Source organism: Cydia fagiglandana, chromosome 12, assembly GCF_963556715.1.
Source record: "Cydia fagiglandana chromosome 12, ilCydFagi1.1, whole genome shotgun sequence".
In the NCBI taxonomy this organism is placed as follows: domain Eukaryota; kingdom Metazoa; phylum Arthropoda; class Insecta; order Lepidoptera; family Tortricidae; genus Cydia; species Cydia fagiglandana.
In genome coordinates this window covers 5179794-5196567 of record NC_085943.1, presented here as the reverse complement: position 1 = coordinate 5196567, position 16774 = coordinate 5179794, and the positions used below count along the sequence as shown (strand labels likewise).

Genomic DNA, 16774 nt, shown 5'->3' with positions numbered 1-16774 from the left:
GCACATTTCTAATAGGTTTTCCTGTCATCTATAGGAAGAGAGCTAATATGTGTATTTTTTTCATAATTTTAGACCCAGTAGTTTCGGAGATAAGGGGGGAGGGGGGAATGGTAATTTTTTGCGTATTTTCTTAAATAACTTCTAAACTATTTATTTTAAAATTATTAAAAAATATATCTGAGATTCTTACAATGAGCCCCTTCGTTTGATATATATATATATATATCATTATTATTACAAGACCCATCGTGGGCAAAACCTTGAGGAGGTTTGTATGCCGATGGGGAGTTCGAGAAAATAACATGACAATATACATATCTATCTTATACTAATTAAAATTCTAACAAAATTCTCTTATATTAATTCATATTCTAATTCTCTTATATTAATTATAACAAGATATAGTTTTTTTTTCTTCTATTTATCATTCATCTCAAAAGTGACCCCTTTATTTGAATTTCTATTATTTACTTTACGTGTATGTCCTTGGGCTAGAGACTTACATGTGTATACCAAATTTCAACTTATTGGTGCAGTAGTTGCGGAGCAAATAGGCTGTGACAGACGGACAGCCAGACACACGAGTGATCCTATAAGGGTTCAGTATTTTTCCTTTTGAGGTACGGAACCCTAAAAATAATGAATTTAATAAATTTTTCACCTTATGCCCATGTGGCGGTAGCGAAACAGCCAAGCCACATATTTTGACTAAGGTGTAGAGTTAGTGAAGTTAGGGCTTGTAGAGTTTGAAGCTTGGCTCGACAAGAGATCTGACAACTTTTTGACAGTGCGAGTCTTATGGTTTCGTCTTAGCAACAAAATTTACATGAAAATGTGTTTGGTGGGATATTTTTTTACAGTAAAAATATTTATTCGTAACAGTAAGTATTATCTTTTAACATAATTTTTACAGTACATCTGGTGCTACATTACGACCGGTGCTATAATAATAAGCACGTTAAAACACTCCCTTTGACCGTGTTTTAAAATTCGTCACTCGTTGCAAAATATCTATTTTTCGCAATTCTATCGTAAAAGAAAAGAAAACTAACGAAGAGGTTTTACGCATACGAGGGCCGCACTGAAAGTTTTGCGTAACTTTTAAATAAAATCATTTATAACCATAATAATACATTTATTGCTTCTCAAAATGTTTCCCTTTACATTCTATGCACATATTCACTCGCTCAGACCATTTTTGGAAGCATGAGGCCCATGTGATTACTTGACTGCATGTTTTCGACGTGGTGATGAAACGTAGTAACTGCCTTATCCGGGGTCTTAAATGTCAAACCCCAAATTAAATCCTTAATTTTGGGAAATAGATAGATGTCACAGGGTGCAATGTCTGGATTATAATCCGTATAAGAGACATTTTCCACGTTTTCGTAATTAAAAAATGTTTTTGCCTTTATTGTGGTATCGGTGGACGCATTATTATGACGCAGGAGGATGCGGCTTCTCGGTCGTCTCTCGCGGTCTTTTTCAATGACTGCGGGCACACAAATGGTAGTGTACTACTCAGTATTTAACGTTCTTTTATTATTTAAAAGTACGGTACAAAAAAGTCGCGTTTAAAAAAAACAGACGATCAAAATGTTTGGCAACGCTTTTGGCTTGTTGAACTTCTATGGGCCTCCTGTCACCTTCGAAAGACCCATTGACTGGACTAATGCCTTTTTTCCGGATCGTAGCAGTAAATCCAGATTTCATCTCCTCTAACGATGTTATATACAGCATTTGAACTTTCTTGCTTGTACTTACGCAGCATTTCTCGGCACCAGTCAAAAAGTACCTGTTTCTGGACTGAAGTTAATTCGTGAGGAATCCAAAGACAACAAGGCTTCCCGACTTTTAAATATTCTTGTAAAATCTTTTGTATTTGTCTCATACCTATCCCTAATTGTCCTCAAATTTCGTCATAGGTGATTCGTGGGTTTTCTTCAATGAGTCGTCTCACAGTAGCCACGTTTCCTTGAATGATCGCCGTGGACGGTCGACCTTCACGAAAATCATTATCTAGAATAATACTGTCTCTACTAAATTCACCATACCAACGCCTCACGATGCTCAGATGTGGTGCTTCAATCCCAAAAGCATTTTGAAGGCAAGCACTACACTCTTGCGGAGTAAGCGAACTTTTAAAATCATAACAAAATCATAGCTCTAAAAATATTTTCGCGTTAAAGCCACGTTCAACGCACTGACTTACTTTGACAAGCCATTAAAAACAAAAGACGATCGATTTGTCGCCAACATTTGTCACATTCCATAATCAAAAGCCTGTATTTTTTTTAAATATACAATTCATAATTTAAATGTTTACCAGTGGCCAGTAGTGCAAAACATTCAGTGTGACCTATGTAGTAGGAGAGAGGAGGAGTTTGTTAAGAACTATAGACAATAGAAGAGGAAGGATGCTTGGGCACCTGATACGACACGACGAATTTATCAAAAATATCATAGAAGGGAAAGTTGAAGCAAACAGGAAGAGGGGAAGACCAAGGAGAGCGTACATGGATCAAATAAAGGAAAAGATCAAAGTCGTGTCGTATCGGGCTGTCAAAGAGAAGGCGGAGGACCGCCAAACATGGAATTTGCTCCACCGACAAGAGTCATACTCTTAAATATATGATGATGATCGTAAATACCTACCTATGTATTAACAAAAAAAAGTCACTTGTAATTAGTTACTGCCTTTAAAAAGTATAAGTGCCTCAATGTTATTAGACTTTTTGATTCTTTAAAACGTCTTTAGGTCAATAAAGCAAGTGAAAAATTATTAGAGTTAGACCAAGAAAAGTCTGCAGCAATTTTGACAGCCCACGCAGTGCAAGTGTTATTTATAAGTCATAATTTCATAGAAGTTTCTTCAAATCGACCTTATTAATAAGAGATTAAAAATATTGAAAATTATCTTAAAATATTTTAATCTAATATTTCATCTCATACGTTCAATAAGGCCCGGGACTAGACCTTTTTACCTGCACTGACAGTGGGCCTTCTTAGCAACAAGTACAAATTCAGAATAATTGGGAATAATAGGGAGCAACTGCTATTTTTGAATGCTGGGCCTTGTTACCCGCCGGGCCTCATATGCCTGCACCTCATCTACCTTATTTATTTGTTTTACAAGGGGAAAAGTTGTTGATTAACCGCTCGTGCTAATATTGATACCCAAACAAGCGAAACATTTTTATTTATTAAATAGGAGGCAAACGAGCAGACGGATCATCTAGTGGTTAGCGATTACCGCCGCCCATGGACACCCGCAACACCAGAAGGGTTGCAAGCGCGTTGCCGACCTTTAAGATGGGGGTCTTTGAAGGTTTGAAGGTCGTATCGGACAGTTCATTCCACAGTTTGGCTGTTCGAGGCATTCACAAATTCAAACATTCTAAAATTGAACCACGAGCGTAGTTAGTGGTTCATAAAGTTGAACCTTGAGCGTAGTGAAGGTTTCAAGGGACGAAGGTTAAATAAAATTTTCACCACATCAGCTCGTAAAGGCCCTCTTGATTGTTCGTAACGGATAAGAAAAGTGGCATTTAATTTGATGCAAATTTTGAGTTGTTACCGTAGGTAAATTGGATCAGTTGGTTGGTAATATTGACTTTAAAATGATAAATATTGAATAACGTCAGTTTGAAATTGATTTTATGATAAAGTAAATATTATCGGAGATGATCGCTCTTAAAAAATATATGTCGCTAGTCATTTATAACCTAAAAGCGCCAAATTACGCAAAATTATATTGAAATGACACCTGTGTATTGAATTTGAAGAATACTTTAACAAGGGTAGTTATCTGTATGACAATGCACCTAAAATAATTTTCAAATGTATCTATTATTTCTGTACTTAACACGATAACGAATTCTACGTAAACGAAACCGCGGGCAATCCCTAGTACATATAGAAATAAATAAGGGAAGGTAAGTTTCCATTAGTGTACTGTGTAAAATAACTATTTACCATTGATAATAATTTTATAAACGCTTTGCGTATTTTTAAGGGCACCGCGCTAACCGCTAGCCCGCGACCGTCGATCGCTGCCTCCTGCCACGGCGCACAGCGCGGCGCGCGCAAACGCCGCGCGTTTGAAATGTAACTTAATATAAGCTCGGAATGCATACTTACGTATCAGTATTTAGTGTCGCCGTGATTTTATATTTCTAATCTTTTGTGTGAGAAGTAAGATCTTTATTATGACCGTGTAATATTAACTCTACAAACTTTAATTCAATATTGGCTATACTGCTTAACGAGAAATCAATATCTAGACAAGCACATTGTCTACATTTCTAACTTTTTACATGTATACTAAGTTGATACATAATATCGTAATTTTGCAATATCAGCTACTCTAATTCTGTATTTTCATAATAATTCCTGTTTTTACGTTCACCAGAAAGCAGCTGTTCCAGATTTCTAAAAACCGAATAGTGTGAATAAATTAAAGTGTTATTGAATATGTTAAAGTTTTTTGTAACTTTAATTTTATATTTACATAGTTATTTAGCAAAAATTAAAAATTTAAATATGGCCGAACGCTCCACCTAAAATTTTCTAACTTTTTACATGAATGTTATTTAACATGCTTACAATAACATATCAAAAAAGAAAAAACTTTAATGTTATCAAAACCCATTTTTGTTCCACCGCTGGTCTATAAAACTACCTCAGCGGCTCGCTCGGCGATGCTCGCTTCGTAGTTAGAACTCAAGCTGCGAGACCAATTAGTCTGCGTGTTCGGCTACGCTGCGCCGCCCGAGCGAGTGACGCGAGTAATAGCCCGTCGCACTCGAACACTCGCCTATAGCTGAGCGACAAAACTATTGGAGCTAACACTCGCTGCTCGCCGCTCGCCCACTCGTTTCTAGTTTATCGTTCTACTCGCTTATCGCTCATCGTCGGCGGTGGGACAATAAGTGCCTTACCACAGAATAAATAATAGTACTAAGTACAGAAGACTCACTCTCTAACAAAACGCGTATGTTACTATCAGCACAGATATGGCCGCTAGGTGGCGACAGCGCCACGCGCGGCTTATGGCAAACCCCAAAATTGGGGCCGAACGGATGTACTTCTAGCTACCTGTAGCAAAGCGACGAAATCGCGAAGTGAGCCACACCTGCCCTTACGCTCAATTTTTAACTGACATAGTCCTAAACGATCGTATGATTTTATATGCTACACCAAAGAGTAAAGTAAGTATATATGTATTAGGCTACACTTACAAAGTATTATAAAGAGGTACGGGTATGAGCATGGCTACATACACATATAAGATAGCATGCAACTACACATACTTAATTATAAATGTAGTAGTTTGTACGGATTTCGGGTTCAAGAATATACCGATGATCTCTCAGTCCCCATCAAATCTTTTTCAAAAACAGAGACTTTAAAGGGTGGTTGACATTTATGCTATTACGTATTAAGGATCTTTCGATACAATTTTTACTGCCTTAGCCTTAGCAACCCTTAAAAACGTCATACAATTGTCGATCGTATTCCTGCGCAATAAATTCCAAATACCAACTGACGTTTCAAAGGCTGTTACATTTATTACTGCTTAGTGGGGCAGACGAATCACGACGTAACTGCGAATAGCTATAAAGATCATTTTTGTACAGCAAAACTGTCAATGTGCATGAGTCACTAACAAACCGCTTTACCTGTAGACGGAAATTCGTGATGGCTCCTCTACACGATGGGCCAGCGCCGGCCACTCCATGCGGCAGAACGAGATAGCAATATCACTTGCTCCCTCTAACGCATAAATGCGTCCCTTGGGGTGGCCGGCGTTGGCCCAGCGTGTAGAGGAGCCCTGACACCCAACGTTAAAGCTTTGGAAGTTAGCCCTTTGTACCAATATCGTGTATGTAAGCACTGAAAAAGGAAATGTCTGTACAGTTTTTTTGAGAGTTTGCGAACTCGGGAACTCCTGTTTAATAGGCAGGATCGCTATCACCGCCGACTACATTGGAAGCCGTCAAATAAAGAGTACCGTAAAATCACAACCAGGTTAACTAGTTAGGTATAGTCCTATGATCCAGTTTTTAACGTTGATTATTTATCAACGAGCCTTTTTGATTTGTACTCGTTACATTTATTTTGCTGCTTAAATATACTAATGATTTTTCTATATGGGGCATTATCTATGAAAAGGGACCTTATGGCGCTTAGGCCGCACATCGTCGCGCGGCATTGTATTTATATCGGAACATCGTTGATATTCGCCATCGACAATAAGGTCCCTTTTCATAGATAACGTCACATAGGTATGTATTAGATAATAATTATAATTTGAAAACTACTTAATTAAGTATAATATGTGGTATTATCTATGAAAAGGGACCTTATTGTCGATGGCGCTTACGACAAAGACTTCGATGAATAAAATACGTAGTAGATTGAAATTGGACATTCTGGCCCATTTCGGTTCGCTCGGTCCCAATTTAGCAATTAAGATTTTGTGAATACTGGAACATTAAATTTAGCTGTCTATCCACTGCGCAGGTCAATTTATATTATGTGACGCTGATGAACTGATCAGTCATGTTGTGTTTGAAAACAAATCGGGTTTAAAGGTCCCTTTTTATAGTTTTTTATAAATAACTCGTAAACCGTGGCCTGTAGCAAAAAATGTTCTTATACATAAGTAATCTACATAAAATTCTCTACATTAAATATTCTATACACATTTTCGCTAGGATCAATATTTAAAAAAAATATTTAAGGGAGAAAGTTAATTATTAATATTTTTAATTGTTAATATTTATATTATAAAAATATTTTACATAAGTAATCTACATAAAGTTTTCTTCATTAAATATTGTATACAGTTTTTCACTAGGATCAATATTTAAAGGAGAAAGTAAATCAATTGTTAATATTTTTTGTAAATAACTCGTAAATGGTGGCTTGTACAAAAAAATCTTATACATAAGTAATCTACATAAAATTTACTACATTAAATATTCTATATACTTTTTTGCTAGGATCAATATTTAAAAAAATATTTAAGGGAAAATGTAAATGGAGAAGTGCACTGAGTTGGCCGTTTTATCCTAGGCGATGCCGCTTGGCACGATTGTTCCTTGGATCATACTTTATTGATATAATGTCTTAAAAATATTAACTCTTTGCTTCCACCTAAAAAGGGAGAGGGGAAATGCGATTCCGGCGGTACAATGCGGTCTGTTTCTACCTACCTGTAGCTGTCAGGTCAAGTTTGGTATCATTTTCGTATAAACCAAGGACAAGGAATTCATTTTGAAATAATCGTTTTACTTTTTCATACCCATAAATACTCAAATACCTATTTCAAATACATTGAAAAAGTGTCACTTTAAACTAGTCGTTGATACATTCGCACGGCGGTAGTAGATCCCATACAAATGGGAATATGGCCAAGGTTAAAGAAAACACCAGGCAAGTGCGATTCGGACTCGCGTACGAAGGGTTCCGTACCATAATGCAAAAAAAAAAGCAAAAGCAACCTTCTTTTGTTTCTAACAGCAGCCGCGGCCCACGATTACTCGTACGCGCCCCGGCCGCTGGGGCCCGGCGGGTTGGTCAACAATACCTCGTAACTCATGAGGCCCTGGTACTTGCTCCTTTCTAAATTAAATTTTTAGACAATTTTTTCTCAATTTTGGTCACCTCACCGTAGCTTATAGATATTTCATTGCAAGTTTGAGAAATGCACTATACAAACGGTGTTTTCGGTGTATATCTACATGGCCTACAACCCTTCGTTTCCAGGCCTATATAGTAATGTACTATGTATTACGATACATTACGTTTTACAGTACATATGGCCCTTTAAATTTTTGACGTAGTTTGTTATTATTATCATCACCCAATGTGCTTATTATATCCGGGTGTCGTAATGTAGCACCTGATGTACTGTTAACAGTTTTTCACTATTACGTCCATGACATTTATTCATAAAGGCTGTTTGTTTACAGAGAGCCTACCTCCATACGCGAAAATTTAAATTTTGTTATTTGTTCAAATATGAAAGAGTGATAAAGAGGCAGGTAACGATATTGTCGTGTTTCGGGCTAAGCGCTCAGTTTGTGCTAGTGGTGCTTATTTAAATTAAATTAGCTAACCCAAGAGTTCCCATTACATTGTCATTGACCTTCACTTGCTCAGATTTTTTCCTCTATATACATTTGCCACCAAATATAAAGTTTGTAGGTCATCTGGAAGTGGGTCCCTTTTATACCAAAACTTCCGTGAGACACTGACATATTTATTTATTATTATTATTACAACAAAACAAATTGCACCTTATAGCTAATGCCAAAGCGGCACAAATTGGAACACATTAACATCATAATGCATTAACACTATAAAGCAATTACACAATATACAGCTAAAACACAGGTATTCATTATGGCATGGTACTCTTAGGCATCTCTCTTTCTAATATCCTCTTGCATTCCATTGTCAATTTGTCACTCGCCCCATCGCAATCACAAAATCGCACTGTGGCTGCGACTTGAGCAGGGAGTTGAGTAGCGCGTGCGAGCGCGTGACCGGCGCCTGCGCATGCGCCTGCGTGCGCGCTCGGCCTCCCGCTAGCAGCGTATAAAGTATAAACAGGCGCACGCAGACTTCGACACAGAATCATTAATAGTACTAACGTACATAAAGGAAACTTCCTACAAAAACGAAGTTTGACAGCGGTTCAGGGTCGAATGATGCTGTCTCTTTCTAATATATGGCACTATCTGTTTCGGCTATTTAGGGTTGTCAAAAATCAAGTGATTATCTTATCTGTGGTTGTGCACGCAAAAGGAAGTCAAGTGGTGCCAACCCTAATAATTGCTCGGAGCAATTCTAAGCCAAGCGGAGCCGAGTTTGACCGAAGTCAAGATTTCGCACCCCTGACTTCGACAAGTTTTATACTATCAATTTTATTTCTAAAATTGCCAATTAAAATTTGTATAAAGAGAGTGACCTTTGTAACTGTAAGGAGTTATTCCCAAGTTGACCCTGTAAGAATAAGGTAGGGTACATGTAGGCAGTCAAATAATTATATACATTTTAAAAGAAGTATTGAGTACAATGGAACCAACATCTATAATTTTTAAGAAATGACATTAAAAATTTATTTGATTAATGACTTTAAAAATTTCTGGAAGCAAACTAATAAATTGAGACCGAGGGCGGGCCTCTCTGTGAGTGTAGAGGGTGTTAGCGAGCCTAAGGAGATAGCTGATTTGTTTCAGAAGCATTTCAAGGTTGAGTCTCCCTTGGGGCCCTGCGGGGGCCCACCTCCAACGAGGTGTGTGCCTTCGGGGCCTCTGGTGAGAATTACAGCTAAGGAGGTGGCATCGGTGGTGAAGAACATGACGCGAGGGAAGTCGCCAGGACACCACTCTCTTAGCATTGAGCACCTGCAGCATGCAGGGGTACACTTACCTAGAGTACTCGCCATGTTCTTCAGCTTCTGTGTCAGCCGTACTTATATACCGAGCGAGCGAGTACCAATTATTAAAAACCGTACAGGAGACACCTCGGACATTAAAAATTATAGGCCCATTTCGTTGGCTACGATTGTAGCAAAGGTGTTGGACAGTGTGCTTGACAAACAGTTGGAAAAACACACGGTGCTTTATGACGCACAATTTGGATTTCGGCCGGGCTTATCCACCGAGACGGCAGTCCTTTGTCTTAAGCACACTGTCCGATACTACTCAGACAGGAAAAAACCAGTTTTGGCGTGTTTTCTTGATCTCTCGAAAGCCTTCGATCTGGTGTCCTATAACAGACTTTGGCACAAACTCTACGAGGAGACGTCTTTACCCGGGGAATTGGTGGAATTGTTCAGGTTTTGGTACGGCCACCAAACCAATGTCGTTAAGTGGGCGGGTTCGCTATCCGATGAGTATAGGTTGGATTGCGGGGTCAGGCAGGGGGGGCTTGCGTCGCCCAGACTCTTCAGCCTATATGTCAATCGGCTGATCGAGGAGCTTAGCAACACTATGGTCGGATGTTCAATAGATGGAACGTTCGTAAATAACATCAGTTACGCGGACGACATGGTGTTGCTAAGCCCATCGATCGACGCCCTTAGGACGCTAGTAGGTGTTTGTGAGCGGTATGCGGAGGCCCCGGGTCTCAAGTACAATGTCTCTAAAATCGAGCTGCTAGTTTTCAGAGGAAGAATAGTCCAATTAAACGACCAAATGTTACCTCCAGTGAGACTGAATGGCACTCCTCTTAAAGTAGTAAGAGAATTTAAGTACTTGGGACACTGGCTAACCGCATCGCTAAAAGATGACGTAGATGGGAAAGGGAGCGTAGGGTGCTGACAGTAAGAAGTAATATGTTGATTCGTAGGTTCGCAAGGTGCACTAGCAATAAAATCACCCTTTTTAAGGCGTACTGCCAGTCATTTTACACCTGCAGCCTATGGATCAACTTTACTCAAAAAACTTACAGCGCCCTACGCGTCCAATATAATAACGCTTTTAGGATGCTGTTGGGGCTGCCGCGCTATTGCAGCGCTAGTGGTATGTTCGCGGAGACGCGCACCGACGGCTTCCACGCCATCATGCGCAAGCGGGTGGCGTCGCTGGTGCGGCGCGTATGCGGCAGTGCCAACAGTCTCCTAGCCACTGTAGCAGACAGGATAGATGGCGCTTTCTGGGAGTACTGGAGTAGCCTACATGTCTATTAAATCTAAATAAAGTACATAACATAGGTAGTCACTAACATAGGTTAAGAGTAATAATAAGCTTCTAATATATTACGGAAACTTAATTTCTGATATAAATAATTTAATTTAATTTAATTTAATTAAGCAGTTCAATAATTCAAATAAATTCACAAAAAGGCTAAAATGTAATTTATTAAACAGACCTTATTACTCCTTGCAGGAATATTTAGTAGTCAATTTATGTTAAAATGTCCTATAATATTTATTTATGTATTGAGTATAATTTACTTTCTTCCTTAAATATTGAAGGTAGCGAAAAAGTTTATAGAAGGTTTAATGTAGAAAATTGTATGTAGATTACTTATGTATCAGAACATTTTTTGCTATAGGCTACCGTTTACGAGTTATTAAAAAAACAATAAAAAGGGACCTTTAAACTCGATGACTGATCAGTTCATCAGCGTTACATAACATAAATTTTGTACCTCCAGTGTAAAAGGGTTAAACTCGAGTTTGTCCAAATTACAAATTTTGCTAGTACAAGGTTTATTTCATGAAATTACACCTTTTGGGCTGACACCCACGGCCCTACGACTTCTAATTGCTGAGATATCGATTGTGCAAAAGGGTTAAAGTTTGCCAAAAATCTTAACCATTATGTTCAAAACGATTTATTTTAATTTATAGGACGTCATGATGTGTAAAGGGGTATAAATAATTTACTTTGACCGTTTTTCACCATCTAGTTTCGCTAAATTGAGTTAACGATTATGGTTAATGTGCACTTAGATTCCTTTCCATATAATTTTTTTTAGTTGGTCAATGTTGTGCAAAACGGTGGAAGGCATATATGAAATAATTGTGCAACAAAAACAAAAAAAACATAAATGGGGAACTAAGAAAAACAAGTATAACTGCCCTGTTATCAGTACAACACTACTAAGTACAGCACAACATTACAACAGTACAACATTACTCTGTTGAAATTGTGAATGGTTCAGTAACCATTCACAATTTCAACAAATAAATTAAATATATTAAGTCACTCTTTAATTACATTAATATTATTCTTTTTGATTTGTTTTTTTTTACCATCAATCTAAATAAAAACAATATTTAATTCGCAAAATGGTTCCTTTACACAATACAAAAGTTCAAAAAGATTTTAGCAACAATAGAGAAAGTGCAGTTTAACCTTTTCATACATTCATTATTTTTGTGAAAAGGGATATAAGTTGTTTTTGAAAGCCAATATTTCCGTTACTTTCACATAAGTCAGGTTAATTTAAATGACAAATTATAATTCATGACTTAAACTGTCTAAACCAAAACCAAAAACCTACTATTTTTAGAAACAATGCAGAGAAAACACGATTTGAAACGTTTTTCGGCCATACTGAAAAATTTAATTTTTTGAGTTTAACCCTTTTACACTGGAGGCACAGAATTGACCTCCACAATGGATAGACAAGAAAATTGAATGTTCCAGTATTCACAGAAACTTAATTGCTAAATTGGGACCGAGCGAACCGAAATGAGCCAGAATGTTCAATTTAAACCTACTACGTATTTTATTCATCGAAGTTATAGTCGTAAGCGCCATCGACAATAAGGTCCCTTTTCATAGATAATACCACATATATTTACTGGAACTTGAACTTGGTCCATAGTTGTAAGTTGTGGACTAAAGTTACCTGATTGTACGGTACGTAAATCAACATTTTGCTATTTAATTTACAGTCCGTTTTTTTTAGCATTAGAAAGAACTTCGCAGAAGTAAGCTTGTGGTTCCAAATCTGGCACTATTAGCGGTAATAGTTTGAAGTAAATTATATGTATTGACCATGCTTCAATAGATAATTCAATAATTATTAACAATTAAAGAGCCTGATAAAAACTGCACGCTTGCTTCTGTGGAGTTCTTTCTAATGCCAAAAAAAACGAACTATAAGTAAGGTCATCTGGGGTAAGAGAAATATAGTTTATTTTGTATGGGACAGGAGAAACAGTATGTATTTCTCTTGTCCTACTCCACCTAACCTTACCTTACCTGAAAAGCTAAAAAAACGCCGTAATAATCCAAAATCACAGCTCTACTGATTACTAATACTCTTGAAAGCTTAAGGAAGTGCCGCACTCTTAATATAGACGCTGCTTAAACCATCATCTTATTGATGTTTTTTTTTTATTATTATGAATGGGCTTACTCATGGCCACAGACTAACCGAGGCGTAGACGTGGCCTACGATGGAGCGAGCTCGCCCAGAAGGTGCCTGTTCACTCTTGATTTGAAGGTTGCCGGGTTATAAGAACACGGAAATATAGACGCCGGCAAGGAATTCCATTCCTTGGCAGTGCGCATAAGGAAAGTGGAAGCAAAGCGCTTCGTGCGAATTGGTGGAATATCTACCAAGTAAGGATGGAAACCGGCCGTGCGTCTAAAAGTCCGATGGTAGAATGGGGACGGTGGAATAAGCTCGTGTAGCTCTTGGGCACACTCCCCGAAGTGCAGCCTGTAGAATACCGACAGGCTGGCGACTTTCCGCCGATGGGCCAAAGACTGAAGCTTAGCCGTTAGCTTCTTGTCGCCAATCATCCTCCTGGCTCTGCGCTCCACTGAGTCCAAAGCGGCGAGTTGGTATTTAGCTGAGCCATCCCACAGGTGACAGTCCAATGATGATGATGATGATGATGAAAGCTTACGCTGTGAGCCGATAACAGATAATCTATTTATTAACAACCGTGGCAGTTTTATCAAAAAGGGTTCAGCATTGTCCCTTATCGAAGCTCTATTCTCTTTCATGTTATCGTGTTGTATACTCACACCTTTACATTTTCTCAGGTAACTTGTGATAATTCCTTTATTCATTCATTTTTGAGACAATGGAGTATAGAAAGCTTTTGTAGAAATTATTTTTTGACACGTGTAATAATAGATATTTGTTTTGTTATTTAAATTTCAAACTTAAATTTGTTTCCTCGATTCCTTATCAGCTTATCAATTCGGAGAAAGATTTCATCGATAGTGGTGTACCTGCTAACACTATTTCATCTACGGCTGTGCTGCCTATTTTGTAAATTTTTTGGATATTAGGTAAGGTATAAGGTACTTACCTTGATGTTTGGCGATCTTGGTGGTTTGTACGCATGATGGCTCCTCTACACGATGGGCCAACGCCGGCCACTCCAAAGGACGCATTTATGCGTTTGAGGGAGCAAGTGATATTGCTTTCTCATTCTACCGCATGGCTGCGTCCCTTGGATGGCGCTGGCCCATCGTGTAGAGGAGCCACGCACGACTTTCGTTTCGCATGCACCATTCAGCGCGAGTAACCACCAAGCTCGTATCAAAACTGTCACAACTTGTGAAATCCGAATGCCTCCCTGGCTCGTGAACATACATGTAATCATAAATATCTGTGGCGCCAATATTCGGTGATCTAAATTAGTTTCCCTGATTCCTTATCACTTCGGCGAACGCCCGGTCCGGATCTGAACCCCCTTCCGTCTAACCTTGTACCTAAGTACTTGTCTAAGTACATATTTGTTTAGTTCGATAATAAAGTAAGTACCTACATACTTACATCAAAAATAGGTAGCGCATCAGACTATGTACTGCAAAAGTATATAACATGTATTAACGAATCTTTTTGAAGTGGGTGATGACGATGATTAAATTTAACAAGAATAATATTTAACGGTACTTATAGCTCACGTTGCCGAAATTAATTAACAAATTTCAGCCTTGCCCTAAGGTTCACTGGTAGAGAAAGAGTCTGATATGGCATTAAGTTAGCCTTTTGAACATTAAGTCCTCTTTTGTGCTATAAAATTTAAGTAAATAAAGAATGTGCAATTACTAATATTGTGTTGTGAAATAGCACATTTTAAGTCGAGGTCTGATCATGCTTAAGGCTGCGACACACAGGCGCGTTTTGCGGGCGGCGAGTGAGCGGGGCGCGCCGCTTTTACATAATAAAATGCTAATGCCCCGGAAAACGCGCCTGTGTGACGGAACCTTTACTGCTACCTATTTTGGGGTTGTCCATAAATTACGTCATCGATTTTTGATGATTTTTGACCCCCCCCCCCTATAATCATCCAAAAATCATGCTTCAAATGACCCCATTTCCTCCTACTTCATGCTACCGTCATCCGATGTCCAGACCCCCCCCCCCCTAATTTGAAATGACGTAATTTATGAATAGCCCCTTTCGATCGAATTGAGTCGATCGATACCACTAACAAAATTAAATGTCTTGGCTATATCTCGCCTTTATTTAAGCAACACAATTTATAATTAATATAACAAGTTTATTCATAATGTAATTTAATATTAAGTACGAGAATAATAAATATCTAAATCTATATTACGGTCCACGATTCTGATTAATATTTATTTGTGTTGATTACAAAGTTGTCGAAACGTCAAAGCAGAAATCTGACGAATTTTAAGAAAATTTATATAACTAACCCTCACGCCTGAAAAAGTTACAAACATTAATCATTATTGTAAGTAAGCTGCTATAAGTAAAAGTATGTTCAAAGTTTTAATAATTAAGTTATTGTTTTCAATTACCTACGTATTTAGCTTGTATTGAAGTAATGAGACTAATGAGTTCAGTGCCTCAACGAATCCCCGTAAGTAGACTAATTCAGTGCAAAAATGGTGTGATTTGCCTGTGCCTACCGCAACACTTTTTAATAAGTGCAGCGGCCGCAGTTATTATGTAAACTAGTATAGGTAGTGTATACTAGTATAGGTAGTAGCAGGGTAGTAGCCAGGTAGCGTGGTCGTAGTACAGGGCGGGCGGAAGCTGTGCGATGCCGCCCTGATGCAGTCGGCCCCGCGCCCCGCGCCGCCGCGCGCCACGCGTGCGCGCTGCGCCCGCCGGCCGGCGAGCGACAGTTCACCGCCGCGAGCCGACCCGCACGCACGTGTCCATGCCTCCACGCGGCACATAGACGATCGAACGCACATTTTAACCCAGTGACGAGAGGGCGACCTCTCTTTAACCAGCAAAATAGCTTCGCAAGTGGAAATGCCGTCGAGCCTCTTCGGCGAGCTCGGCTCGGTCGGCGGTGGCCTGGTAGAAGACCAGCGCGCCTTCCAACTAGCGCTGGAGCTGAGCCTCCTCAACTTGGGGGAGAGCCTGCCCACGGCGAACCCTCTCGCGAGCCCCCTGGGGTTCGCGCCGCCGCCGGACGACCGCGCGAAGAAGTCGCAAAACATGACCGAGTGCGTCCCTGTACCATCCTCGGAGCACGTCGCGGAGATCGTCGGCAGACAAGGTACGTTAACAGCTGTTGTGACCCGGCGTATCCACCCTTACGTAAGGGCGCACGTGCGTTGGCTTTTAGGTTATATTCGATCCTCCCCTAGCTCCCTAAATTAGCAGTAATTCGCACAGAATCCACAATTTCTGTGCTTTGTAGGTAGTGTTTTGTTTACCTACCCCACCAGTGGTTGTTCGTGTCCCGAGACCCGCTAAATGTATCGATTAGTTTGTTAAAAGTAGCTTACTTAGGTGCTTGTATTTCGGTTAATTTAATGTGTAGGTAGTCTGTAGTCGTAGCTTAACCGTTGTCGGCGGCTTGTTTATTGGTTCTACGAAAGCTCGACTGCAAAAGTGAGGTTAGGTAGGCGGTGTACGCTAGTTTCTAGGGGTAGAATAGTTTCGTTGCATGTTACCGTTGCTAGGCAGGTGTAGCATGCCTTCGTGGTTAATCGTGAACTTGTCTAAAAAGTTGTTCGAGTGGCAAAAAACTCGGATTTAATTAAGGTTACCTACCCTTAGGCAAAAAATCTGGGGATGTTGTTTTTTCTGTTGTAAAACACCGACAAAGGCGCGGGTCGGTTTCTCTGGAATTGTCGAAATGTGCGCGAAGATCGCATCTATTCTCCGATGTTTTTTAGATCGTAGAATGTGGATGGATCGGTTGCGGGTTGTTAGGATAGGCTCGGGCTGTGTTGGAACTAATAATTAACATTAACAGAGCTTCGTATCGCCTTACGTGAAACATTGTAGGCTTGCGAGAGGGCTTCTTGTTGCACGTCTTGTTTTCCAACTTTTTTCATTGTAATTTGTG

General features: G+C 39.2%; 1 protein-coding gene across 1 annotated transcript in view; it reads left to right on the top strand.

Annotated features, from left to right (window-relative positions):
• The first annotated feature begins 15582 nt into the window (after positions 1 to 15582).
• Positions 15583 to 16774, top strand: part of LOC134669465 (RNA-binding protein MEX3B) — a 73096-nt gene continuing 71904 nt past the window's right edge. The window contains exon 1 of the mRNA XM_063527045.1: positions 15583 to 15976. Coding sequence (XP_063383115.1) covers positions 15727 to 15976 — 250 coding nt within the window. The 5' untranslated portion in view covers positions 15583 to 15726. The remainder of the gene's footprint in view (positions 15977 to 16774) is intronic.